Raw genomic sequence first — 27565 nt, 5'->3', positions numbered from 1 at the left:
TCTTTTTTTTTGTGTGCTAGTTTCGTGTGGCGCTGTGTGCGTCGCCTGCGTTTGACTCCCTTTTTTCTGTGGTCGCGGCCGCCTCTCGCGGCGCCTGCGCAGTATGTCTTTTTGCAGCTACGGCCCCATGGCCGGATGTCCCTGCGTCCATCCGGTTTACCATTCTCGGTTAGTAATGTGGATAGCGCCACCCCGCTGCCTGCGCTTGGGGAAAGCAGATCATAACCTGGTTCTGCTTCAGCCTCACTACAGACGAAGAGGTGAGGGTCCTACCTACAACCACACGCTCATTCAGGAAGTGGTCCCCTGAGGCAGAGAAGGCTCTGAGAGACTGGAACTACGGACTGGGATATCCTGCAGTGAGAACATTGAGGAGGTTGTTGACTGCACTACTGACTACATCAACTTCTATATGGACATTGTTGTTCCAGTAAGAACTGTACGCTGCTATGCTAACAACAAGCCATGGATTACAAGTGACATCAAGGGCCTTTTGAACCAGAAGGAAAGGGCCTTTAAAAGCGGTGATCAGCATGAGCTCAAGCGTGTGCAGAAGGAACTCCAAGTCCAGCTCAGGGCAGCGAAGGAGCAGCACAGGAGAAAGCTGGAGCAGAAATTGCAGAATAACAGCATGAAGGAAGTGTGGGAAGGATGAAGATCATCACTGGTTGCAGCTCGAAGCGGGGGTGCCACCATCGAGAGAGACGTGAAGAGAGCAAACCAAATGAACAACTTCTTTAACAGGTTTGACCACCCTAACCCACTCTCACCTCGGAGTACTGCACCCTTCACCCATCCTTCTGCTGATACCAGCATAGGAAAGACATCCCCACTCACAATTACAGCAGCCCAGATGAGCAGAGAGCCGAGGAGACTTCGTGCCAGCAAAGCAGCGGGTGTAGATGGAGTATCGCCCCGACTGCTGAAGGCCTGTGCGCTGGAGCTGGGGAGTCTTCTACAGCACATCTTCAACCTGAGCCTGGAACAGGGGAGAGTCCCGAGGCTTTGGAAAACATCTTGTATCACCCCAGTCCCAAAAGTATCACATTCTAGTGAGCTGAACGACTTCCGGCCTGTCGCTCTGACGTCACATGTGATGAAGACCATGGAGCGGCTGCTGCTTCACCACCTGAGGCCACAGGTATGCCACGCCCTCAACCCTCTGCAGTTCACATACAAGGAGAAGGTGGGAGCGGAGGATGCCATCATCTACATGCTACACCGATCTCTCTCCCACTTGGACAGAGGCAGTGGTGCTGTAAGAATTATGTTTCCGGACTTCTCTAGTGCCTTCAACACCATCCAACCTCTGCTCCTTAGGGACAAGCTGACAGAGATGGGAGTAGATTCATACCTGGTGGCATGGATCGTGGACTATCTTACAGACATACCTTAGTATGTGCGTCTCGGGAACTGCAGGTCTGACATTGTGGTCAGCAGCACAGGAGCGCCGCAGGGGACTGTACTTTCTCTGGTCCTGTTCAGCCTATATACATCGGACTTCCAACACAACTCGGAGTCCTGCCACGTGCAAAAGTTCACCGACGACACTGCTACCGTAGGCCGCATCAGGAGTGGGCAGGAGGAGGAGTATAGGAACCTAATCAAGGACTTTGTTAAATGGTGCGACTCAAACCACCTACAACTGAACACCAGCAAAACCAAGGAGCTGGTGGTGGATTTTAGGAGGACCAGACCCCTCGTGGACCCCATGATCATCAGAGGTGACTGTGTGCAGAGGGTGCAGACCTATAAATACCTGAGAGTGCAGCTGGATGATAAACTGGACTGGACTGCCAATACTGATGCTCTGTGCAAGAGAGGACAGAGCCGACTATACTTCCTTAGAAGACTGGTGTCCTTCAACATCTGCAATAAGATGCTGCAGATGTTCTATCAGACGGTTGTGGCGAGCGCCCTCTTCTATGCAGTGGTGTGCTGGGGAGGCAGCATTAAGAAGAAGGACGCCTCACGTCTGGACAAACTGGTGAGGAAAGCAGGCTCTATTGTAGGCACGGAGCTGGACAGTTTGACCTCTGTGGCAGAGCGACGGGCGCTGAGCAGACTCCTGTCAATCATGGAGAATCCACTGCATCCACTGAACAGGATCATCTCCAGACAGAGAAGCAGCTTCAGCGACAGACTGCTGTCACTGTCCTGCTCCACTGACAGACTGAGGAGATTGTTCCTCCACCACACTATGCGACTCTTCAATTCCACACGGGGGGTAAACGTTAACATTTAACATTATACAAAGTTATTGTTTGTTTTTACCTGCATTTTTATTACTCTTTAATTTAATATTGTTTTTTGTATCAGTATGCTGCTGCTGGAGTATGTGAATTTCCCCTTGGGATTAATAAAGTATCTATCTATCTATCTATCTACTGGGAGGTGAATGTCAGGCTCCGAGTCTTAGCATAAGCTTTCCCCGACCAAGCAAGCCATTTATAGAACAGCGCGAGATTAACGCACAGGATTAGAGCCAGCTGGGCATAAGCTGGAGATCTGCAGTTGTGAGTCCTCACTTCTTTAAAGGAGGTATGTGGTAGCCATTGTGGGATTGGTGGATATTAATGTGTAGAGACTGGAGTGTTGCAGGTGTTGGTGGGGTTGAAGACGGCCATGCCGCGGTCTCATTTTAGGTCGGGCAGGTAGAGAAGGCAGATCTTCTCTTTGTATTTTGAAGCCACGGCCATCTATCCGCACCTTTTCTGAACCAGTTTTCCAACTTCAGGGTCATGAGAGGCAGTGCCTACCCCAGCAGCACTGAGCATAAGGAAGGAAGCAGGCTTCTCCAGATGTGGCCTCCAGTGCTGGGATGTCTTGCAGCTCGCCCTGAACTACAGAGTCGTACAAGGCTTCAAAATCATATTTAAATGCTATTTTGACCCCTTTCATGATTAGCACCTCTTAAAATGTATTTGCTACTTGATTTAGTGCTTAGGTAATTCACATGTTATTTTTTACTGATAGCAGCAACCTGATCTCCTATTCCTTGGGTCATTTTATAAGTTTATATGGTCAGTACAATCATGGCCAAAAGTTTTGAGAAGGACCCAAGTGTTGGTTTTCATAAAGTTTGCTACTTCAGTGTTTTTAGATCTTTGTGTCAGGTATTTCTATGGGACAAGGGGGCTTTGCTCCCTGCTCGCTTCGCTCCCCTACCACCGGCGTTTTGAACCCGTGCCCGCTGGGCAGTCGTAGTTTCAGACGTGCGTTGTACGAGCTTGCGTTGTTTTGAACCCGTGCTTGCCCTGCTTCTGCGGTTTGAGACGCGCGTTGTAGGCGTATATCCGTCAGTCGAGCTCGTTCGGTTTGAACCCGTGCCTGCTTTGTCTCCGCAGTTTCAGACGGTGGGTCGCGTTCGGCATGTTGTACGATCCCAAGCAGCACATTATTCCTAATTTCACTCCGCAGTAGTGCCACGCACAATATGGCGGTGACACCTGCGCTTTCACTACGCAGTAGTGCCACTCACAATATGGCGGCAACGCCTGCGCCTTCCGTATTATGTCGGGTTTTTACCATGCTGTGTAGGCGCCTTTGCCTTTTGTACTTTCCCCGCGCCTTCCGACGCGCGATGTAGGCACCTGCACCTTCTGGGTCTGCCTCCGCTGTGTGGTGTGGACGTTTAACTGTCGTTGTTTCTACCTTTATATTCTGTATCTCGCTGTGCATGTGTTTTGTGCCTAGGTTTTTTTGAAGCTGTTGCATTCCAGTTTTTATCATCTGTAACCTGCTCTCCATGTGTTTGGCCCCGTCCTTTAACCTCTTTATGACGTTTTACTTTGTTTCCTACTCTGTCTTTTATTTCTGAGCTTGCTTTATCCTGCTTGCGGCATGTCAGACGGTTCGTAGTCTCTCCCGTTTCACTCTGGGGCGGGGGGGGGGGGGGGCTTTGTGTGGCGCCTGCACAGCAGGTCCCTGCGTCCATATCCGGTTTACCATTCTCGGTTAGTAATATGGATACTGAAGTAGAATTACAAGCATTTCAGAAGTTTCAAAGGCTTTTATTGACAATGACATGAAGTTTATACACAGAGTCCATATTTGCAGTGTCAGCCCTTCTTTGTTTTTCAAGATCTCTGCAATTCAACCTGGCAAGCTGTCTGTCCATCAACTTCTGGGCCAAATCCTGACTGATGGCAGCCCATTCTTACAGACTCGATGCTTGGAGTTTGTCAGAGTTGGTGAGTTTTTGTTTGTCCCCCAGCTAATATGAAAGCTTGCCTATAGTATTCCCATAATTAAGCCTTGAATGCTTACAGAATCTTGATTAATCTCTTATATCAGGCTGAAGACCCGGCACCTGTGTTCCTAAAACAAAATCGAGCTGCTTGTTAGCTCACCTCCTTAAATGAACACAGCGTCCTCAATTCACAGAAATTCAAAACAAAGCAAGTAAAAGGGCAGGCAGGCCGCTCTTTTACGCTAAATTCAATTGTGGCCTTCTTAATTAACTCCTTCAACGCTCCAAGACCAACTGTAACCCTTACCATTTTAACGTGCGCCAGGATATAATATATATGTTCATGATTCTCTTTGAATATGTGCAGATCATCAACTTTAAGAATGTACGTTTCTATAATTTCAGCTTGCAACTTCTTGATTTTTTTTTTTTTTTTTTAATAATCCATTAGGCTCAGGCTTTGGGTTACTTTGTATGTTATGTTCGTTTATTTCTGTCAATTTGTTTTTGCTCAATAAAAAGTTGATCACAAAAAAAATTCCTTGTATTATATTTTTTGATTCCTTTTCCAACTAAAAATTAAAAATCAAAATTTGTTTCACAATTTCACAAAGCTGAGGAGTGTACTCTGGGATTGCGTTTTAACAGTTGTCTCTGCTACCCCACCAAGATTCATAAAACAGATCATAAAACAGAAGGATGGATGGAGGCCTAGAACACAGAGTCATCTGCAGCAGATCTGCGCTTTGGCCCTCGCTCCCGGCAGACACTTGGGAAAAGCTCGAGACTCGCTCACATGTCCCCTTCTGTACAGCCAAGTAGCTGGTGTGACTGAGCCGTTTGCGGGTCAAGGGCCAGCCTGGGACGGACCCTCCAGAGGACGCTAAATCTATTTGTGTTGGCCGAACGCTCAGTTCTCAGGGAGCGCGCACGCCGGCGCCAGCCTGCGCAGCCTTCCAGTTAAAAAAAAAAAAAAAAAATACAACAAAAACTAAGAGAGTTGTTTATGATTAAACAAAGCGGTAATTGAAGATGACAAAACGGAATATACAAGCAACATAATTAGTACCTCTACCTGAAAAGTGACACGTAGAGGAAAAGCTCGCTGGGTATCATTAAAAAAAAAAAAAAAAAAGACGGGGCGGGGCATCCAACAAAGTGGTGCCACTTGAGTGCTTACTTTACACCAACTGAATGCGAGGTCGACTCACTAAATGAAGTCACGTGTCAAGTCTGTGCTCAGTTAAAACAAGCAGCCATGAAAACGGGCGAGGTTAACAGAGCATTCACTCACTCACTTCATTACGCATTTTGTGGCGTTGCAACCTTGTGCTAAAATTGTTTCAACTCACCCCCCATCCATTCAAGCAGCACTCAATACCCCAGAACAGTAGCAGTGTCAGGCTTTCATAAAAGGATGGACCTAAATCTGCCACAAGTGGGTCTTTTGTTTTTTTTTTATTCCTGTTAATTATACATTCATTAAAATATAAAAAATCCAACATCTGTCTGTCTGTCCGCTTTTCACGAGAGAACTACTTAACGGATTTAGGTCGGATTTTTTGCTATAATTTGCTTGAACATTCCGGATGATTTTGTAACTTCTCTCATATAGTTCGGTTGCGGCACCGATTTATTTGCGCGAAGCAGAGAGACCCGCAGTGGGCTGAGGGGGAGGGGAGCGGAGCGGGGACCTCCTCACTCACGCACCAGCTTCAGGGTGTTCCTTACCTCCGCTTAAGTAGCGAATGAGGGAGTCGGGGTCTGTCTGTCTACTTTTCACGAGAGAACTACTTAACGAATTTAGATCGGGTTTTTTTCTATAATTTGCTTGAACATTCCGGTTGATTTTGTGACTTCCCTCATTGCACTATGTATCATAGTTCGCTTGCGGTACCAATTTATTTGCACGAATCCGAGAGAGAGGGGGCGGGGCCCTCCTAATTCATGCACCAGCCTTGGGGCGTGTCTTACATCCCCTTAGCTAGCGAACAAGAGAACTACTTAACAGATTTACATCAGGTTTTTTTTTTTCTAGAATTTGCTTGAACATTCCGGTTGATTTTGCAACTTCTCTCATCGCGCTAAGAATCATAGTTCACTTGCATTAGCGATATATTCATGCTAATCCGAGACAGACGCTGCAGACGGAAGGGAGGGGGAAGCATGACGTCAGGAGTAGGGAGCCGGGCGGGGCAGGGCTCTCCTCACTGTGCTATTTCACTACTACGTAGGTGGAGCAACCGTGGATGGCTAGTATGAAATAAATAAAAGTCCAGTCATACTAACGTCTAAGAGCCAGGGAGTCAATCTAAAATTATCTGCAAACAATGGAAACCAACCATTCCACTGTCCATATGATCATCTACAAGCAGAAAAAGATTTTAAACAACTGCCAACTTGCCCAGGTCAGGCCATCCCAGCAAGTTCTCCTCCACTGTCAAACCCAAGATGCTGAGAGGAGGACAGAATTTCATCACTGGACCTACAGGTAGCTCTTGATACTGTTGATGTCAAAGTGCAGGAGTCTGCCATTACAAAGTGGCTGCACAAATGGGATCAACATGAGAGGAGTTCAAGAGGAAACCAGAAGGAACATCAGGGCAAGACTAAAGTTTGCCTATAAACACACTGGCAATGACCAGAATTTCTGAAACAATGTGCTGTGACCAGACGAGGCAAAGGTAAGAGTTATTTGGCCACAGTTGCAAAATAGCAAACATGGTATTTGACCAGAGGAACGTGCTACAAGCTGTAAAGCATCCTCCTCTTCTTCATCTTTCGGCTTCTGCCATTAGGGGTCACCACAGCGGATCATCTTGTTCCATATCTTACTGTCCTCATCATCTTGTTCTGTCACCCCCATCACCTTCATGTCCTCTCTCACCACATCCACAACCCTTCTCTTAGGCCTTCCTCTGTTCCTCTTCCCTGGCAGCTCTATCCTTAACATCCTTCTCCCAATATACTCAGCATTTCTCCTCTGCACATGTCCAAACCAACGTAATCTCGCCTCTCTGACTTTGTCTCCCAACCGTCCAACCTGAATTAACCCTCTAATGTCCTCATTTCTAATCTTGTCCATCCTCGTCACACCCAATGCAAATCTTAGAATCTTTAACTCTGCCACCTCCAGCTCTGTCTCCTGCTATAACATAGCTGGTCTCACTACCATCCTGTAGACCTTCCCTTTCACTCTTGCTGATACGCGTCTGTCACAAATCACTCCTGACACTCATCTCCACCCACTCCACCCTGCCTGCGCTGGTAGTGGAAATCTTCTACTTTGGGGTTCCTTTGCTGCATCCGGGCTTGGGCAGGTCACCATTATCAAATCCACTAGGACTTCTTCACTGTACCAGAGGGTGGTTGAGTTTAATTAGAGTCCATTTGTCAGAAGACTGAAGATCAGGCAAAAGAGGACCATGTAACATGATGATGACCCTAAAAATTCCAGTAAATCCACCAAGGCACGGCTAAAAAGAACGAAGTGGGGGGTTCTGGGATGGCCAAGTCAAAGCTTCGATTTGAGATGCTTGGAGGGGGAGAGATACAGGGGTTGAAATGATCTGTAGGTGCAAGACACCCCTCAAACATCACACAGCTGACAACATTCTGCATGGAGGAGAAATGAGAAGAAACCTTTACCCAATGTCTGAAAAGGCCAGGCACTTTTGGGAAGCGCCAACTTGAGGGTGCTGAGCCAGCTGTTACAGCCAAAGGGGGGCACTTATTTTTTGAACAGACAGAAAGGGCTTATCTGTTAATTTATTGATGAACTAATTTTAATTTTAGTGTTCAATTACAGCTATCAATTCTGTTTAAATGAAGATCAAATCTTGATATGTCCACAAACAGTATGTAAAAAAACAAAAACATTTCACAGGGTGTACTTACTTTTTCACATGACTGTATATTGCTCTGGGAAAATAAAAAACAATTACGACACAGGTTGCTTGAAAGCAAAATATAATTGAAAATAAATTACAACATTCACTGTAAAGCAGCCAGTAGTTAATTTTCCAGAAAACAATTAAATGCTACAGAATGACAAATAATAAGAATTAAAAAAAAATCATCGTAGTGTCTGGCTGAGATGTTAACAGACATTAATAAATTAGTAAAACTGCCTCACACAGGAAAAAACAAATTGCATTCAACAGCACATTTTAAAAAAAAATAATTTAGTCAAGAACAAACCACAAGAATATTAGGAGAGCATTCATCTCCAAAACCCTAAGGCTGTGTTAGTTCAGTTTTTCTCAACCACTGGGTTGCAACCCACTTTAGGGTGACAGGTTGTCACCATTGGGACACGAGTTGCTTTGTAAAGTTGGTCGCGGTGGGTCACCGCCTGTTGATTAAGCAATTGACATTGAAACCGATGATTGTCTTCGATTTCCCCTGGACAGCGTCCGCAAGTCTCCAAGGGGCACATCACCTAACCACCCTGCTAATATATCCCCCCAATTCTCCAAGGGGGACACTGCCCAACTGCACCCCCACACTGGCAATCATCTACAATTCTCCAAGGGGAACACTGCCCAACCATCCCGCCAATCACTTGCCATTCTCCAAGGCGGGCAAATAAAAGTCACACTGAAGACTTGTCTGGGCATTCAATAAGGAAGGGGGGTCTCAGACTCTAATGGGCAAGACTGAGTGGCAACAAATTCAAGTATAAGAAACCCTGGTTTATAATGGTAGTGGGTTGTGGTGGGTCACCGCTCCGATGATCGCGCTCAACTCAGAAAGGGGGATCACCCCTCCCAATGTTTGTGCTCAATTCACCACGGGGGAAGGGGAAGGGGAAGCCCCGCCGCCCCCCCCCCCCCCCAACTTCTCCCATCCACTCTGACACTCGAGCTCAATTCACCAAGTGGAACCTGAAGTTCTGATGATTGCGCTCATTTCATCAAGGAGGGGTACCACCAAAACGCTCTGACGTTCACATACAACTCAGCAAGGGGGACCACCGCCCTCCTTTCCCTTGGTGGGTCATGAAGACACTTGCATAAGAAAAAGTGGCTCGCAGCACCAGAAAGGCTGAGAAACTCGGGTGTTGACACCTGAGCACACAAAATGCAATTCATTTGCCCTCCTTTATAAACTATTTTCATATTTTTGTTTTAATCTAGCAAAAGAATAATAATTAAAAGAAGAAAAAAACCCAAAAAGCTACAGCAGAAGAGTAGAATCCCGGCCACAGCCACCAGAGGTTTACTTTTAGTTTACACCAAACTCCTTGTGCTCCTGCCACATCGCTAGGGTGGCCTTGGACTTCTTATAACCAGCGTTGTGTGACTTGGCCATCATCCACACCTATGCAGATTCCACCTGGAGAACTGTGCAAGTTTACATAAAGGTGACAAACTGTGTGGGAAGGGACAAAAACAGAAAATTATAGCACTGGGGTGGGTTTTATGGGTGCAACGATGACAGGCTTGACACACCAAACCATTGCTATGCCGAGTACTCATATGTATGCCACCTATAAGGCATTTATTTAAACTGTAAACACAAAAAATGCGGCCTTATCCACTCAAAAATGCTACAACAGATACAACTGGATGAACAAAACACCCAAATGGCTACGCAGGAAAGAACTCAGCTAAGCAGTTCATGAAAGAGCTGCATGCACTGCACATACTCTTAAATAACAATACTCTAAAAAACCGAATGTCTCAAAAGGGCCGCATTGTCAAAACACAACACTCAAGCCTCAGATTCAATCCAGGATGGCGCGGCTACCCAAAGTAAAGCTCACATAAAGACATTGTGGCACAGTGGCTAAGGCACTGGGCGTTTTGTTGACAAATCTGCCAATTCACGCATTGCTAGCTCACAGCGTCCCTGCTCCGATTTGTAATAAGTAGCACAATCACTGTACCTCTGTAAAATGTCTTTGGATGACGTTCACTATAGAAAGGCACTTTATGTCATTTTATTTCCAGTCATCAGATCTGCGTTAGCCTGGGTGAATTACTTAAACCCACTTGTGCTCACATTGTACAATTAGAGACTTCATCTGTATTTGTAAAGCATCTTGGGATGTCAAACTCCATAGAAAGGTGCTATATAAAGTCAAGGTTTTTTGTACAATTCCATAACATTTTATCAAAGTGTAACCCTGAGCAAGTCACTTAACCTGGTTGGGAGACATTCTAAAAAAGTTTGTGGACCCCAAAAAGGATTTTAGGAACAGTCCCTGCCATATACAATGCAGACTGCATGTTCAATCCAAACATCTTAATGTGCTTGGGGTGACATTCTTAACAACAGGGAAACTGATTTACCTGCAAAGCATCTTGGGATGTTGTAACAAATGAGAAGGTGCCATATAAAATAAAAGTTGCACACTCAACCCCAACATTAGCGAACAGTTTAATGCTGAAGGAGTCTTCTTAATGTGTTTGGGGTAACACTAAAAAAAATACTTAAAATGATGTGCCTGCAAAGTGTCTTAGGATGGTGTCTGCTATAGAAGGACACTATATAACAATAGAAGAAGCTGCTACATCAGCAACCAATCTGTTTGTTTAACCCTAGCAGGGATTCACTGTGTAACCCTGAACAAATTACTTAACCTGCTGTACTTACACTGAAAAAAAATATGTAAAGATTACTACAAAACATCTCAAGTTGGAGCTCACTATAGCAAAACACTATATATATATATATATATATATATATATATATATATATATATATATATATATATATATATATATATATATATATATATATATATATATATATATACAGTATGTAAATAAATAAATAATATAAAGGGTTGATAATGGGTTGGTTGCTTAAAATCAATACCAACTCAGCATGTAAACTACTCATGATTACATTGTGAAAATATGGAAAGTGAAATTACAGCAAAGCATCTTGGGATAGTGTTTTTAATAAGAAGGCGCTATACAAAACAAAGTTTGTGTGTTCAAGACTGTCATTAACTCACTGTGTAATGCTGAGTTGAGTTTAACATGTTTGGGCTAACACTGTACAAATATTTAAAGTGACGCACCTACAAAGCATCTTGGGATGGTGTTTGCTATAACAATGCACTATATAACATAACGGGGCTGTTTGTTCAACACTGATACCAACTCAGCATGTAATCTACTCGTGATCACATTGTGAAAATATGGAAAATGAAATACCAGCAAAGCATCTCGGGATAGTGTTTTTAATAAGAAGGCGCTATATAAAACAAGGTTAGCGTGTTCAAGACTGACATTAACTCACTGTGTAATGTTGAGCCGAGTTTCTTAACATGTTTGGAGTAACATTGTACAAATGTTTAAAGTGTAGCACCTACAAAGCATCTTCGGATGGTGTCTGCTATAGCAAGGCACTATATAACAATACAGACAGGTGCTACATTAGCTACAGATTCATCGCTGGGAAAATATGGCATGCCAGCAATGCATCTTGGGATAGTGTTTCCTACTAAAAGCCGCTATATAAAATAAAACGTGTCTATTCAAATCCAGCCACTGCAAATGTATGCTGTTAAGACTTTATTAAATCACTATAGCGATTTATGCTCATGTTGTAGAATTCTGGACATAGCTATACCTGTCAAGTTTGTTGGATTGCCTTTGCTATATAAAATAAACTTTATTCGTTCAATCCCCATTTTTGATTCACTCTGTTACAATGATAGAGTTAACTTAATCAGCCATTTAGTACATTGCAGAAATCTGGAAATAGTCGTAATGGGGAAAGCATTTTGGGATGAAATTCATTATTGAAAGTGCTATACAACAAAGATTTTATTTGTATAATTTGTCTTTTTGTGTTTATATTACGTAGATCTCAAAATAAACAGGCATGGATGACCTGTAGAAGACTGTAATCAGGATATTCTTGAGTCTCTGTTGAGTTTGTTTAGCCCTAAGTGGATAAAAGAGACAACACAGCTGACCACTTGTTCATGATGTGGGCCTGCTGCTTACTGAAGGCCACTCAAGGTTTACAACATCTGTGATATAAAAAGTGATTGTTTAATGTAACCCTCACCTCACTTCCTCTATGCGTGGATTGCTAAACACATCCACTTAACATTTGTGATGTATTGCCTTAGGGGCTGCTGACATGTAGACACCAAGTGTGGCGAATGGCAAAATGCTGGACATCTTTTAAAAAGTGTCGGAGGCCTGCATAGTAAGTAATGTAGCAATATAAAAAAAACTCACTACAATATTTTTCCACCGATTTTCAGTCTCAGACTTGATTTATGTATCGTTAGCTAATCTGAGCCAGGTGCGGCGAATTTCTATGATCACCAGTCATGTTGTTTGACATCCCCAGTAACTCGGTCATACTGCTCTGCAATTTGCCCTGATAAAATCAACGGTCTTAAAATTTATGTGAGAGCTGACAACCAAGGAGCGCACACCCAGAAATGCAGCTACAGGGAAAGCATGCGTTTTGGCCCTTGCAAACAGAAGAGGTGTTATGTTTTTACATACAACGACAGAATAGAAAAAAACAAACTAAAAAAGGGCAGAGATTGCAGCTGAACTTGCCATGGATGAAAAGCCTCTGTACAGCACAGGCAGCACGTTATAGGCCTATCAGAGAAAGGAGTAAGCTAGCGATACTGTCAAAATGTGAAATCGTGCCGGGACGTCATTACAGAGTGGAGTAGTTTACCATCTCCTGCATTTTCTAGTCATGTAATGTGACATCCTCAGGCAAGTTCAGCAACTGCAGTTGTCAAGTACATAAAATGAGACATCAGATGGAGAACTCCATTTTCTGTTTGCAAAGTTCAAAACACTTGCTTTCCTTACTCCTTGTAGCTACATTTTATGCATTGTAATTTCAGTGACAGTCATCGGTTTTCATATCTCACACAGTCGGGTTGAATAGCAGATTTCTTGGACTGAGTCACTGGGGATGTCAGAGTACATGACTGGTAGTCACAAGAGCACACCATGACCACCTCAGACTTCATAAGATTATTTAAGTCTGCTGGAATAGCAGTGTGATGCAACCGGGTCCAACAAGAAATGCTGGATATCTCTGAAAAGTGCCAGAGGTTGTACTTGAGATTAATGCCATTCCACCATTGGGCACATTCACGCTCACACTGTAACTAAGCTAACATCATCATCTCCGATAGTAGGAGAGAATATGAAGATAGCACAGTGACACTGATGTATCCAGACACTAAGCTCTGGTTTCTGTGACAGGGAGTCAGCATGATAAACCACTGTGTTCCCAAAACAACAGATATTGGATTATGTTAATTATTATTAACTACCAATTCATTACTGGTCATGGTTGATTGAATTGTGAGGTGGCAGCTGCCTAATGAGAGGATCCAGCAGTCATAAGCGCAGCACGTTGAAATAAGCCACGAGCAGTGTGTACTAATAGTAATGAGAGGATTTCAAATTATCAGCTAAGGCCCTTAAGGAATGAAGCTTCTCATCCCCATTTCAGTCTATAAATAGCATCCTCAAATGAATTAGATAAAAGGAACAGAGCCCATAATACGGTCTTATTTATGAGCTGACAATTTTTTCATTTCAATGCTGAAATCTAAATAATGGGTCACCATTTCATATAAAAAAATAAACAGACTAAAAGCAACAGGAACACACTATGTGCAGTGCTCAGCAATACCTTGGTGTAAATTTTGCTTTGTCACAAAATACAACAAAAGGTGTAAATTACAAAAAAATTAAACAAAAATGGCAAAATCAAATGGCCCATACAATATATACTTGTTATGTAACACGTAGGGTATGACATCAATATAGGGCCATTTGTGTTTTTAGCGATTTTTAAATTTTTACCTTATATTAATATATTTTCCCTACTGATGATCCCCCTTATCCTGGTTAACAAAGGTCCAGGAATCTATTATGACAAAAAAAAAAAAAAAAAGTGTACCACGGCAAGTGATTTAAAACACAAATGACAACAACATACTTGTATCTGAAACCCATAGGGGGCACTAGTCCATAGTTGGCTAATTTCAAGAAACCATACATTTGTATCAAAGTCGATGTAACATTACGATGAACATGCCACGTTTAGCGACTGGTGTCAACATTCTAGCACAGCACAGCTGTGCTCACAACTTTTTGTAACAGCAAATAACGTGCTGCCTGACGGAGCTGGTGCTTAATAAATTTTAAAACCTGCAGTGAGTTCAGATGCAGCCTTTGCCTTTTTCTTTTTTCCATTCTATCACAGAATATAAAACACGGGACATCAGACAGTCGACCTCTATTCTGTTTGTGAGGTCCTAAACACTCATGTCGCTTCCTCCTTGTCGCTGCATTATACACATTGTAAATCAGGATAACCCCTTTGTTGGTTGTCAGCTCACATTCACACTGAGGGCACCCCTATGACTAAAGACAAAATCAAATCTGTTTGCTTGGCATGTCACACTAGGTGACTGGCTTCATGGGAGCAAGCTGCAGACTGTCTCAGACTCACTAAGATTATGTGAATGAGGGCTATGACTGAAAATCAACAGAAATGTCATTAAATGTGCCCTACCCATAAAATTACAATAAAGGATGTGCTTGAATGCTAGGAGAGGGTCACAGACGTCTCCCTTTTTATGTGACAGAAATATAAAGCAAATGCTATTCAGTTTGTTGTCTTGTTTTCTTAATAAAGAAAAGCAAATCTAAGAGATCATGACAAGCATTTCACACTCCATGAACAAGTTAACACCTTGCAACCAACAAAAAAAATAGTTTAACTGAACGGTGTACATGCTGGATTTCATAAAATTAGCACCTTTAGATGCTCCTCTTGTTAGTTCAGTGTGTGTTGCCATCATTACAGTGGACTGTAATTTTAAAATAGCATTCAAAATGCAGCAAATCTCATTAAAACTGTGTATCCCTTCATTACGTATTACTTGGCTGTTATCCATTTATCATGTAATAGCAACAAAGGTTTTGACAATTATTGTCAGCCCCTGACTGTTTAGGATGTATTAGGCATTCTAGAGGAAACGATAATGAATTGTGCTGTTTCACTGCTTATTAAAGTGCTCAACAAATTTGCGGACTGAGTAGCAAAATGGATTTAAATGAATTTAAGGCACAAGTGCATTTCTTTGCAATATTAGCTCTATGTTCAGTAAAATTAAAAGCCCTGAATTAAATACGAGATTTCCAGACTCCCTATTTGTCTTTGGAATCTCTGTAGACGTGTGCAAATTACACATTTTTCATCTCTCGCTTATATACACCAAGCAAACAATAAAAAACCATTGGCTAGTCCACTCTTGGTTAGCAGCCAGAAAATAAAAATTAAAAAAAAAAATAAAGGATAGGCATTCCAGAGAGGCAAGAAAACAGCACTATTCACTGCTGTATCGCATTCTGAGGAATATGTCCCTGATCTCCTGGTCAGTGAAAGTCTCTTCTCCCAGGTTAATCACCCGGCTGTGTGAGATATCTTCTTTAAATCTCCCTTTGAAAAGTGTCACGTTACCAGTCTTCATTGGATTTGTCGATCCCGAAAGCAGAATATAGCCGGCATGCCTGCTCTTCTCAAACAACAAAGCTGTAAAAGTACAAACAACACAATTAGACTAAAATTCAGAGACTTGGGACACCAAACACAAATCCAATTCCTGAATCCTTGATCACGATCACCTGATGACTGCGTTTTTAAGTTTATTTTGTTTAGCACGTACAGAAGCTTCCACCTATATACTGCACTGTGGAGTGGACATTTTTCACTTTGGGATTGCAGGCGCTGTATTAAAAGTAAGATGTAATCTGCTTCATTTACAGTTTTGTGCTCAGATGGGCTGTGATGGCCTATGTAGTAGCAATGCTGCACAGAAAAGGTGTGGGCTGACACAGAGACAAATCAGATCAACTCACCGGGAAGTGCTCTGCTCGCAGTGTTCAGAGACACTCTGTGCATCTGTCTAATGGAGCTCAGCTACAGCTTATTCTACGAGAAGACTGTTGCAGGTTCACAGATGGCTGCCAGCAGTTACCAGAGCCTAAATCTTCGAACTGAGATGCTTCATGGTGCAAGTCCACAGCAAATCACTTGGTGATGAGGATAAGCGGAGTGTAGTGGCAATGCTGCACACAAATGATGGGGGCTGACACAGAGAGAGACCAGCTGATATCACCATGAAGTGCTGCGCTCAGTGTTCAGAGATGGTCTCTGTGTGGCTGAATAAAGGAGCTCTCCAGTTAGTTTGTGCTGCAACGAGATCGCTTCTGAGACGGATGTTGTGGGTTTGCAGATGGCACCAGCAGTTACCACAGTGCACATCTTCAAAATGTGATATTTCGTGGAGTAAGCTTCTGAACACTACGAACAGAGCACTTTCTGGTGACGACAGCTGATATCACATCCACCAGTTCTTCACAGAACCACCGATTAACATACAGAACAAGAAAACAATTTATAAAATGCAATTATTCAATGACAACAATGGGACATTTTACACAAAAGAAGGAGCAGCAGCAGTCACAAGCAGATGCTCACAAGTACAGAGCCTGCATCACGTCTTTGTTACACTTACTTGAATCAAAATGCTTAATTGATGTGAAGTTTCACATGCCAATAAATAGTCTTTGGACCTTTCTTGGGTTTTTCCAACTTTCACACTTTGGAAGCCATGATGCTCAGGATAATGTAAGACGAAATCACTAGTAAACAGATGCAGCCACACATTTGACAAGTTAACCAAACTGAGCTGTCGAGAATGACTGACACTATCAAAACATATTTAAAAAGCATCCTAGATTCAGTCTTCACAACTGTGAAAATTCAGGTTTGTTATGTTTTGTAAAATAGAAAACAAGTATTAAATCATATCACATCTCCTTTACAAACCAGTTCCAACCTTAAAAAACACATCTGGGATTAGTGGATTCAACTTTCTTGGTGTCGCCACTGGTGATGCTCTGAAGAGGGCATAGCACAATGCAACAGCTATTTTCAGCAAGGCTCACTGAACTTTTTGCTGTGATTTTCAGTTGCAGACTCCATTTCCACAGTCGTAGCAAGAAGGGAGCAGCCACAAAATGCTCCTATGACTTCAGTCTTGTTATGTGACATCCCCAAGACTCAGTCCAATTGTTCAGTGACTCGATCCAACAAAATCAAATGAGGTTGTTAAGTCATGAAGATGGGCTCTGCATGCCCAATGGGTGCTCAAGCAGACGTTATAATGCACAGGATGCAGCAACAAGGAATAAGGGACACAAACATATTGGGACCTCGCAAACAGACAAGAGGTTCACCTGTCTGATGTTTCATGTTATGTACCACAATAGAAAGAAAAAAAAGGCACAGATTTCAGCTTAACTTACCATACATGTTTGAAAAACAGGTGAGTTAGGGATACTTTGAAAATGTAAAATTGTGTTGGAAAGTCGTATTTGCATAATTTCACACACTGCAATTGCTAGTCATGTAACTTGACATACTTGGGTATCATCTGATGCTACATTCATTGTCTATGGTTTGAATTTTACTACTGTCACTGTTCTGTGGGAGACACACAAGTAAGAATTGTATTGTACCATTTATACCTGAAATAAAATTTTAACTGGAATATAAATCAGATGAAAAATTCATAATGGGTAGCACTTACCTTGGAAAACCACAACCACCTCAGTCGTGTTTCTGAGTTCCAAAGAACTTTTGGATGGGATGGGTGAAGCCAATATAAAAACTGCTGCTCATCCAGTGAACTCTAATGGAATAAAAAGTTTACCAGAATGAGAATTAATTCACATATACTTGTAACACTTTTTGAACTTGGAGGACTACCCAGCATACAAACAACAGAATTCAAAGTAATTACAGTAGAATAAAAATATGGATGTTCAGAAGAGAGAGAATGTTGATCCTGATGAGCCAAATGTGACAGCTCTACACAAGCTTGCCAAAGTCCAAGTGTTATTAGGTCACTGTCTCCAATCTGTTTTAAAACAAACTGACTATATCCCAAGAGATGTTAATGCTTCAGCAAAACACAGCTGTCTTCTATTTCACCCTTTGTCTTAGATGGCCTTTCACTAAAGAATACTCTAACTTCATGTGGCTACTTTTGAAAGCATTAAAATAAACAGATGTTGCCGCATTTAAAAAATTAAAATCAAATAAGTATTGCAATGGACAGAGCAGGGTTCTTGCTTTGAGTCTTCTGCTGCAGGGATAGACTTTGGCATACCATGATCTTAAAATACAGTAGATAACAAGGAAGAAGATAGATAGCTGGACAGAAGAATGAAAAAATGAATGCTGACCAAAAAGACCAATCTAATCAAATGTAAAAGGTGTTTCTGAAATTCTGACCCCAAACTTCCAAAATAAGCAACAACAGTCCATGCAATTGAAAGTGCTAAAAATCTACACAGAGCATCAGGACAGGTGTGAAGTTGGGGTGGGGAAAAAAATAAACTGTTCTGTGACTGAAAGACCTAAATAAAAAAATAATATAAATCAGCAGCGCACTTGAGGCTATGGAAGCTGCTCCAGCCTGTAAATAAAATGCCTTTCAACATAATGCCTGGAATACTCACTGAATCAACATCAAGAAATCTTCCCCAAAATAGGAAGACAGATCTGTGGTCTGCAGCTTTTACTGTGGAGGGCTTGGGGCTTTTCAGATTTAACTTCAGCACAATCTCCCACAAGGAGGATCCTGTAGCGCCATCATAAATGGCTACCTGCCAAATGCACAAAAAGAAGATGATTTAGGGTGTAGCAGGGACATAAACAGAAGCACCTGCAATGACCAATGATAATGAAAGTGGCTAAAACAATGTACTGTACTTCAAATCACAAGGATGCAGAGTTCAATGCCTTTCCAGTGGCTCCCCAACTGTACCAATACTTGTAAACAATTCTATTATTGCTCTGTACTTGTAAAGTGCCTTGAGAATATGTTCACTATGGAAAGCTTCCGTGTGAAATGACAGCTGTATATTTAGAAGCTGCAGTGCTGGTCAGAATTTTCTCATAAAAGTCCTAACAGACCAATTTATGCAATCAAGAATTTGAGACATTAGGGACATTGCAGAATGTTTTCTGTAAGTTTTCGAATTTGTGTTTAAGTTGTAAACTTGCTATCACACTCTGAGCCTGTACTCAGTAAGAGCACAATACAAAAAAAAATTGAAGGTCAGACATTGTCAAAGTCAAAAAATTGATCAATTACAAAGGAGCTCACTAAACAGATAATCAAAAAACAAAAATAAACTCAACACTGGAAATTTCTACAGTAGACAATTGTTCAATATCAATTCTCTTTATTTTCCAATCAAGTTTGGACACGTTTTACATTGCATGGCCATCTTTTTATAATATGATGGTCATGATTTCACACATAATGTACATTACATACCTAGCAACATGTAGCACCCTACTGATCCATCCATCCATTTTCCGAACGCAGGGTCACAGGGGTCTGCTGGAGCCAATCCCAGCCAACACAGAGGCAGAGAACCAATCCCGGGCAGGGCGTCAACTCACCGCAGGACACACACACACACACACACACACACCAGGGGCCAATTTAGAATCACCAATCGACGACCTGCATGTCTTTGGACTGTGGGAGGAAACCGCAGCACCCGGAGGAAACCCATGCAGACACAGGGAGAACATGCAAACTCCAAGCAGGGAGGACCTGGGAAGTGAACCCGGGTCCCTACTGATCCAAATATCCAAAATGGTGACGTCAATCCATGGTAAAAAAAAAACCCTAACGCAAAATATGGAGGCACAAAATGACAACATTGTGTAATGGTGCTATAACAAATAGACTACTAAAAACAAAAATGAAAGCACTCTTTGTATAACCCTGAATGATGCTGCGATCTGCAAAGAAATAACTGCAAAAACAAGAAAGCAGTGCAGAAACAGAAACAAGTTAAATGCCACCAGTAGAACAGATGAGAAAACGTGGTGAATCGTTCAAAAATGGAAAATGTTCATCAGCAGCACACTTAGATCGAACTACAATATTGGCTATTGGTTATTGGCATTTCACATACACTACACAATCAACATGTACCACTTCCTTCTGGACAAATCATTGATTCAAGCCCCAGATAACTTTAGAGACAGCAATGGACTCTGTAATAGGAAAGTAAACATAGTACCAAAATCTATTCTTGCTTGCCTTTGTTTTCCCTTTGAAAACATTCAGAAGAGCGAATATTCTGTGATTAAGATGTGACATCCAACTTGTAAGATTAGCACTGAAATCTCAAAGTCAGGTTTGGCTCAGCTGAAACTTGCTTATCTCCAAGCATTTTCTTTTTCTACACTTTACTTTTCTAGCACAGAGTTATGGGGAGATAGGGTCTAACAGTACAGTAATACAGTATACACAAAAGCGTAGGGTCCTTTATAGGCTCATGTTTAGCATGATGTTGCATAATGGTCAAGTTTCCAAACAGGGCAGGATTTCTGTGCATTTGCCTGCATTTTTAATGGGCAGGTTTATATGACCTCCTGTCTGGGAAATTAAGAGTCTAAACTGCAAGGCTACTATAAAAACCTGGGGTCTCTGACTCACTATGTTAAATTTCAGGCAAGTTGCCCAAGGTTACTTGTGTTCCAAATATTTAAAAAACTATATATGAAAAACTATAACTTATCCTGATCTTGAAAAATGCCTTGAATAAAAACAAAGGTGTACAAATGGATAGTAATATTATCAGTATCTAATAGTTTTTTTTTCTTTTGCCATAAGATTGAATTTCAGCCTGCTTTATTTTTGCATTCAAGACAGCAGCAGAATTCACCTGCAGAGTAAAGGCATTGCTCATCACAATGAACTCCATGTTATGAACGGATACGAGTTCCAGTTAGAATTACATGTTTTCAGTGGCCAGATTTCATTCTCTACCCCAATTAAGGTCCTAACCAAAAGCACCTGTCAAAGTTGAATCACGAAGCCAGTATAGGATGGGAAGAATACCTCTGTTGACACATACGTGAAGCCACTCAGTACATGGAAAGATATGACTGACTTGCAGATATAGTGGTAACACTTCTTAAATACACTTGTTAATTACAGAAGTAGATGATTAGTTTGATTTGTTGCTAGTACTGATAAACAAGACCCTGGGAGTCAGGATTCTATTACACTATAGTTGTCAGTCCGTCATTATCCAACCCGCTATATCCTAACACAGGGTCACGGGGGTTCTGCTGGAGCCAATCCCAGCCAACACTGGGCACAAGGCAGGAACAAACCCCGGGCAGGGTGCCATCCCATCGCAGGGCACACTATACTTGTCCCTTATACTAAAGTAGCAGCAGGGACTGGGTCATGGATCAAAAGACTTTGATTAAATTGCTTTCTAAGGGCGCTAAAGACAAAAGCTAACAGTTAACAAGGACAGAAGTCATTTGGTTTAATCAATATGGAATCAATTTGCAAAAATTATATTAATCAGTAATAATCAACTTACACACATCCAGAACATAAAAAATATTCTTGCCTCACATGACTAGGATGCAATATAAGTAGACATTCTTACTTTTTTTGTGTTGTTGCCATATTCTTCTTCAGCGATTACATCGACAATCTCATCATTATTGAAATATCCAAAAGCTGTCTCTCTAATATGAAAATGAAAACAAAAAATGTATTCAAAAATGTTTTATTTATTCAAATCATACAAAAAAATAACCCACAAAATGACATTATGACTGATATTCATGCATTGTTGGCCTTGAGACTTTGAAAGACAAATTACACAGGTTTTGGCCAAGTCTTCTCACCTGATCATAGCAGAAGCATTAAATTTCTTCCAAAGCGGATTTAGTGTCTTCCCATTAATAATTTCCAGCTGATGATCTGTGATAACCAGCAGGTTCCTTGAAGTTTTGTCTTTATTTGGAACTTCAAATACATGCTGAATTAAATCAGAGCTTTAAGAAAAATAAGGAATGCTTTATTGAAGGCATTCTAATTATTCACTTAATATTCCAGTTGAACACTTTAAAGTGATATTAATCCTAGTGTAAGATTAGTAATTTCTTTCTGGTAAGGATTGTGAATTAGAAATCATTTTCATAAAGATATCTGACAAAACACATCAATTATTCTATTCTCAACTCTTTAATGATATATAACATGACTGCTCATATTTATTTTTGCAATCAGTTTGGAAAACTGCAACATATCTTTATTTTTGTAGTAAAAATAGTCTGGGTAATAAACTAGTAACACAACTTATGTTTTATAAACTGTGTATGAAGATCATAAAATGTGTATAAACACATTCCAGTTTTGATTTGACTAACTAAACTTTCAGTGAAAACTGCACATCCTGTGGTTAAGAAATATTCATACTTCAGCAATGTACTTTGAAAGACATAAAATGTTGAAGGTGGAACTGCTCCCGCAAAATAACAAGGTCCCTCATAAATACCAGCAGCCCTGGAAAATAAATGCAAAAAGGACTGTGAAAAAATGTCTTTAATGTTTAACCCTTTGATCATTCATTCAAAATAGTAACAAAAACGTAACCTTTAAATGATGTAAAATAATTAAATGGAAAAAGAAAATTTTATCACAAATATTTTTCACAAATTACTGGCACCCCAGAAAGTCTTATGAGTAAAATCTAACAAGTATATTCCTATTAATATATTACATTTTTAAGTTCAGAAAACACTTAAGTGGTCAGCCATGACTTTCTTTTTCACTGGAGTGTAAATATGAGATGACACATGGGCCAAATTATCTTAGTCACCCATCAGAGTGAAAAAAGCCCCAAGAACACAGTAATGATATGCGACAAACGGTTGCTGAGCTTCATAAATTAGGAAATGGCTAAAAGAAAAAAAGGTAAATGATTAAAAATTCCCATTTCCACTATCAGTGGAAATATTTATAAAATTTAAAGTAACTGTTCATGTTAAGAATCAGCCTGGAAGAGTACCTGTGTCCATATTGACCCACATACAGTGAGAAAAACGGTTCAAGTGGCCAAAGAATCTCCAAAGATCACAGCTTGAGAATTGTGGACGTCAGTTGGGTCTTGGGGGCAAAAAGTCTCCAGAACGCAGGGAATCAGACACCTCCTACATAACCACAAGTTGTTTGAGAGAGTTGCCAGTAAAATGCCTCTACCGTCATCAAACAACCACCTTGACTGCCTACAGGTTCTGGAACTTTCAATGGGACTGGGTTTTTATGGTTTGATGCAACAAAAACAGAGCTTTTCAGCAACAAACACCAGAGGTGGGTTTGATACATGATAACCATGTAGAAAAGTACCTCATCCCCACTGTGAAGTATGCTGGTGGTTGTTCATTCTGCCATGCACCCTGGATAACATGTTTGGATGTATGGTCTCATGAACTCCATCAACTATCATCAGATAGTAAATCAATATCTGACTGCCTCTATCAGGAATCTTAAAATGGGCTGTAGTTGGACCTTTCATCAGGACAATAATGAAAAACACACCTCCAGATGAACACAATCGTGGTTCGGTGACCACAAAATCAAGGTTTTGCCATGGCCATCCCAGTTCCCTTACCTAAACACCATTGAAAACCTATGGGATGTGCTGAAGAGGATAGTCCACGAGCATGGACCTTGAAATCTAAAAGGTCTAAAAAGATTCTGTATGGAAGAAAGGGCTCAGATCCCTTGCCAGGTAATGCTCCTACTGTGATGCTGAATTGTTAATCTTAACAAAGGGGTGCTAATAATAGTGGCACATACATATTTATTTTGAGACAAAATTTGTGATAGGATAAGAATTCCTTTTTCCTTTCAATTATTTGACTTCTACTGAAAGTTAAATGTTTGTTAATATTTTGAATGAAAGACCAAGAAGATTAACAGTAAGGACATTTTTATTCATAGTACCTTTTGCCTAGATTTATGAAGTGTTCACCTCTATTGTGGATAATTTGACTATCACTCTCATCAATATGAGTCATTCCTTTAACCTCCTTGGCATTAACCCTAATTGTGGTTCAGGCTCGGAATTCTATGTTTACAGTTAAGCCCAAGTCAGACTTGGGCTGAGGTGTAATGATCCGCTTTACAGCATTAAGCCAGAATGACTCTTGGGACAGTATTCTGCTGCCATCTAGTGGATAAAATAATATTATGCTGCAAAGAATCATGAATATTTCTATGCTTTTGCCACTCTAAAGAAACTCATCAATACTCATGAGTGGACAATACGGAGGACAACGTGAATGATAGTGAAACTGATGCATGCGGCACTGTATGACTGAACCACCATAATATGTCGGATGAATTCAGTTGCCTGAAGGTTCACCATGGTGAAAGTGGGTGTGTGGCAAAAAGGCAAAATAATTATGATCCAGCAGAAATACACGAATGACATTAGCCCTCTAAGCCCTACTAACAATGCAGCAACTGTTGTTCGTGACGGCAGAAATGTGGAAGTCAGTAAGCCTTGTGCTGTGGTAGCCTACAATATCACAAGGGGCACGTCAATCATCCGGACCAGCCACCGACATTCTACCCTCTCATGCTTTAGCAACAGAAAAATATTACAAGAAAACATGCTGAGAAATACACTTCTGCTGTCTCATTTGCAACATCAGGGTGTGCATTGATGACATGCAGGATGTGTACTAAATCTGCATCAGTACAGAAGTGGACGCCAATCATAACTTTCCCACTATATTTATATGATGTTTTGATATTTACGTGTACCTGTTACAAGAAATTAGACAGGAAAAAAAGTGACCACTTTTGACTTGATTTTCTGGCGAATAAAAAGATGCAAAGGAGGTTAAATAAAACTGTCATTTTCTATTGACATATTAAAAATAGCTGAAACATTTGTGCCCAAAATGCTCTAAACAGAGACTGAATTGTGAGTGCTGTTGTGTAGATAAACATGCAGTTTAGGCAGAGATGAGTGTGTATAGACACTTATCTGATTAAATAAATAAATGACAATTCCTATAACAAACCTAAGCCAAATGCAAGTCTGCCCCCCAGTCAAACATCAAGGGGGAAGAAAAGTCACAAGATATTGAAATGCATTAAAGCTCTGATAAAAGTCAGCTATAAATAAAGAGAAACCTTTGGACATGATTTTGAGCTTCTGGACAATATAGTATGTTCAAGCCAGTCAGCACACAGAGAGTTCCAAAAAATGGTCACCTCATTTACTGTCCAAAGTCTTGATGAGCAATCAATGTGATCAAAATATCAAAAAGAATGGCTGCCTTTTTAAAGCAGAGATCAAATGAACTGTTGCAGAACTAAATTAAAAACAAAGACAAATAACTGTAGGGGGAGAAATCACAATGCAAGTGTTCATGAACAGATTCTGTGCAAAGTACTAATCAGCTTACTAGTGAATGATCACGCTGTTAGTAGAGTTGACAGTTAATAGCCTCCAGCTGGAATCTTCCTGTAATCCTGCACTTATTTTGAGCCCCTTCATTGCTAGAGCAAGAATATTTTTCAAGGCATATCCATGTATGGCAGAACCTAGAACAAAAGGGTACAGCTTAAACTGCATCTTGAAAAAGTGCACCTTGTAATGGTAAAATGGTTTCTTCTTCAACTATTTACATATAATGGGCAATAGAACAAAACAAATAATAATAGTAATAAAAATTACAAGTTACCTTTTTTGAATAGAATATAATAAGAATCCCTGCTGGCAAGGTAAATCAAATGACCTGAAGTCTGTTGCAGATTAAGGTCCACCTGTGAACCAATCTGAATTCCGCTTTTTTCCAGAAATAAATAATATTGTTGTCTACAAGTTGGGAATAAAAACACAAAATTAAATCAACCGCAATGGAATGACTAATGTTATTTAAAAATCCTTATTTTAAGGTTGTTAAAAAGTCTAGCTTTAAATATTTGCGATGGATAAGAATATACAGTATGTAGATGGTATATTTAGGTATTAATAAAGTGTGGGGATGCAATTTCAAGACTTGGGTTTATTTGACAAATAGGAGAGAAAAGCCAAGCAAAATGACACCTTTTATTGGCTAACTAAAAAGATCACAATATGTAAGCTTTCGAGGCAACTCAGGCCCCTTCTTCAGGCAAGATGTAATCATTTTGCTTGGCTTTTCTCTACATTCATAGTGGCTAAGACGGTACAACACCCTAGTACTTTGACAAATAGGAAAATATATTACTACTTAGCAGCGTACTGGATATCTACAGGGTCAACCAAAAAGTACCACCACATTTCAAATGTTTATTCTATAAAAATTCTACAAGATAAAATAAATTTCATTACAACACTAGAAAGGGTATAAAAATTAGATTTTTTCCACTGTGTTTTAAAAATGATCTCTTCAAGGTGGTGGCTATCTTTAGCGATACACTCTTCGAGACGATTTCTGAACGCTCACATGACTCATTCAGACATTTCAAGGGGAATAGTGGCAATTTTGTAGCAAATAGAGTACTTGAGGGCTTCAAGTTTTTGAGATCGGTGTGTATACCTTCAACTTGAGATAACCACACATGAAGAAATCACACGGAGCAAGATCCGGCAAACATGAAGGCCACCCTGGAAACATCTCCCACAAAACTTGCATGGATCTTTGCCCCATATGAGCTGTTGCTCCATCCTGTTGAAACCAGGCATTAACCACACCCATTTTTACTGGTTGGGGCCACAAACAGTTATCTAGAATTTCAATATAATGTTCTAAAGTGATGGTGACCGTTATTCCCCCTCCTCAAAAACTAAGGGCCTACAAAGCCAAATTCTGCAACGGCACACCAAACTGTAACACACTTACTGTGCAGGGATCTCTGATGAAGTTCACAAGGGTTGGTTTCAGCCCAGTAGTGAAAGTTTTGCTTATTACATAGCCATTCAAATGGAAATGTGCCTCGTCACTGCACATGACGATGGCATCTCGATGAACAGTTTGCAGAATGTTCTGGCACAACTCTCTATGGCTCTCCAAGTCTCACTCAGCGAGTTCCTGCACTACCATCATGGATGGAAATTAAGGTCCTCATGCAAAATCTGCCTCAAAGACTTGTTGGAAATGCCTAAGGCAGAAGCATGTTTGTGCGCTGAAGGTCTAGGTGACTGCAAAATTGATGCCCTTACAGCTTGGATGTTTTCGGTCATTCGTACAGTCCAAGGATGGCCTGGAGATTTTCTGTTCAATGTTACACCTGTCTGTCTAAATATAGCCACCCACTGAAAAATTGTTTTCTGATTTGGGATGTCACTGTAAGGGGGAATGCTGATGTGCGTTCGGAAGGCGCGTTGCATAGTGATGATGGATTTTGTTGTTTTTGAAGAATGCTTCAACAGCAAAAGCACAGTGCGCACCGGACCAAGGCATGTTGCCGACTGAAAACTACAAGGGATCACCTATGAAAGGACC

At 41.0% G+C, this 27565-nt stretch overlaps 1 protein-coding gene across 1 annotated transcript in view; it reads right to left on the bottom strand.

The window, feature by feature from the left end:
* Positions 1–11787: 11787 nt before the first annotated feature.
* fam234a (family with sequence similarity 234 member A) overlaps positions 11788–27565 on the bottom strand; it is a 40407-nt gene continuing 24629 nt past the window's right edge. The window contains 9 exon segments of the mRNA XM_028814152.2: positions 11788–15704; positions 15707–15748; positions 17811–17912; positions 18745–18891; positions 21718–21799; positions 21962–22111; positions 25541–25679; positions 25820–25942; positions 25944–25953. Coding sequence (XP_028669985.2) covers positions 15543–15704; positions 15707–15748; positions 17811–17912; positions 18745–18891; positions 21718–21799; positions 21962–22111; positions 25541–25679; positions 25820–25942; positions 25944–25953 — 957 coding nt within the window. The 3' untranslated portion in view covers positions 11788–15542.

Source organism: Erpetoichthys calabaricus, chromosome 11, assembly GCF_900747795.2.
Source record: "Erpetoichthys calabaricus chromosome 11, fErpCal1.3, whole genome shotgun sequence".
Classification (NCBI taxonomy): Eukaryota; Metazoa; Chordata; class Cladistia; order Polypteriformes; family Polypteridae; genus Erpetoichthys; species Erpetoichthys calabaricus.
The sequence above is the reverse complement of the archived record's forward strand: the minus strand, read 5'-3'. Positions and strand labels throughout refer to the sequence as shown.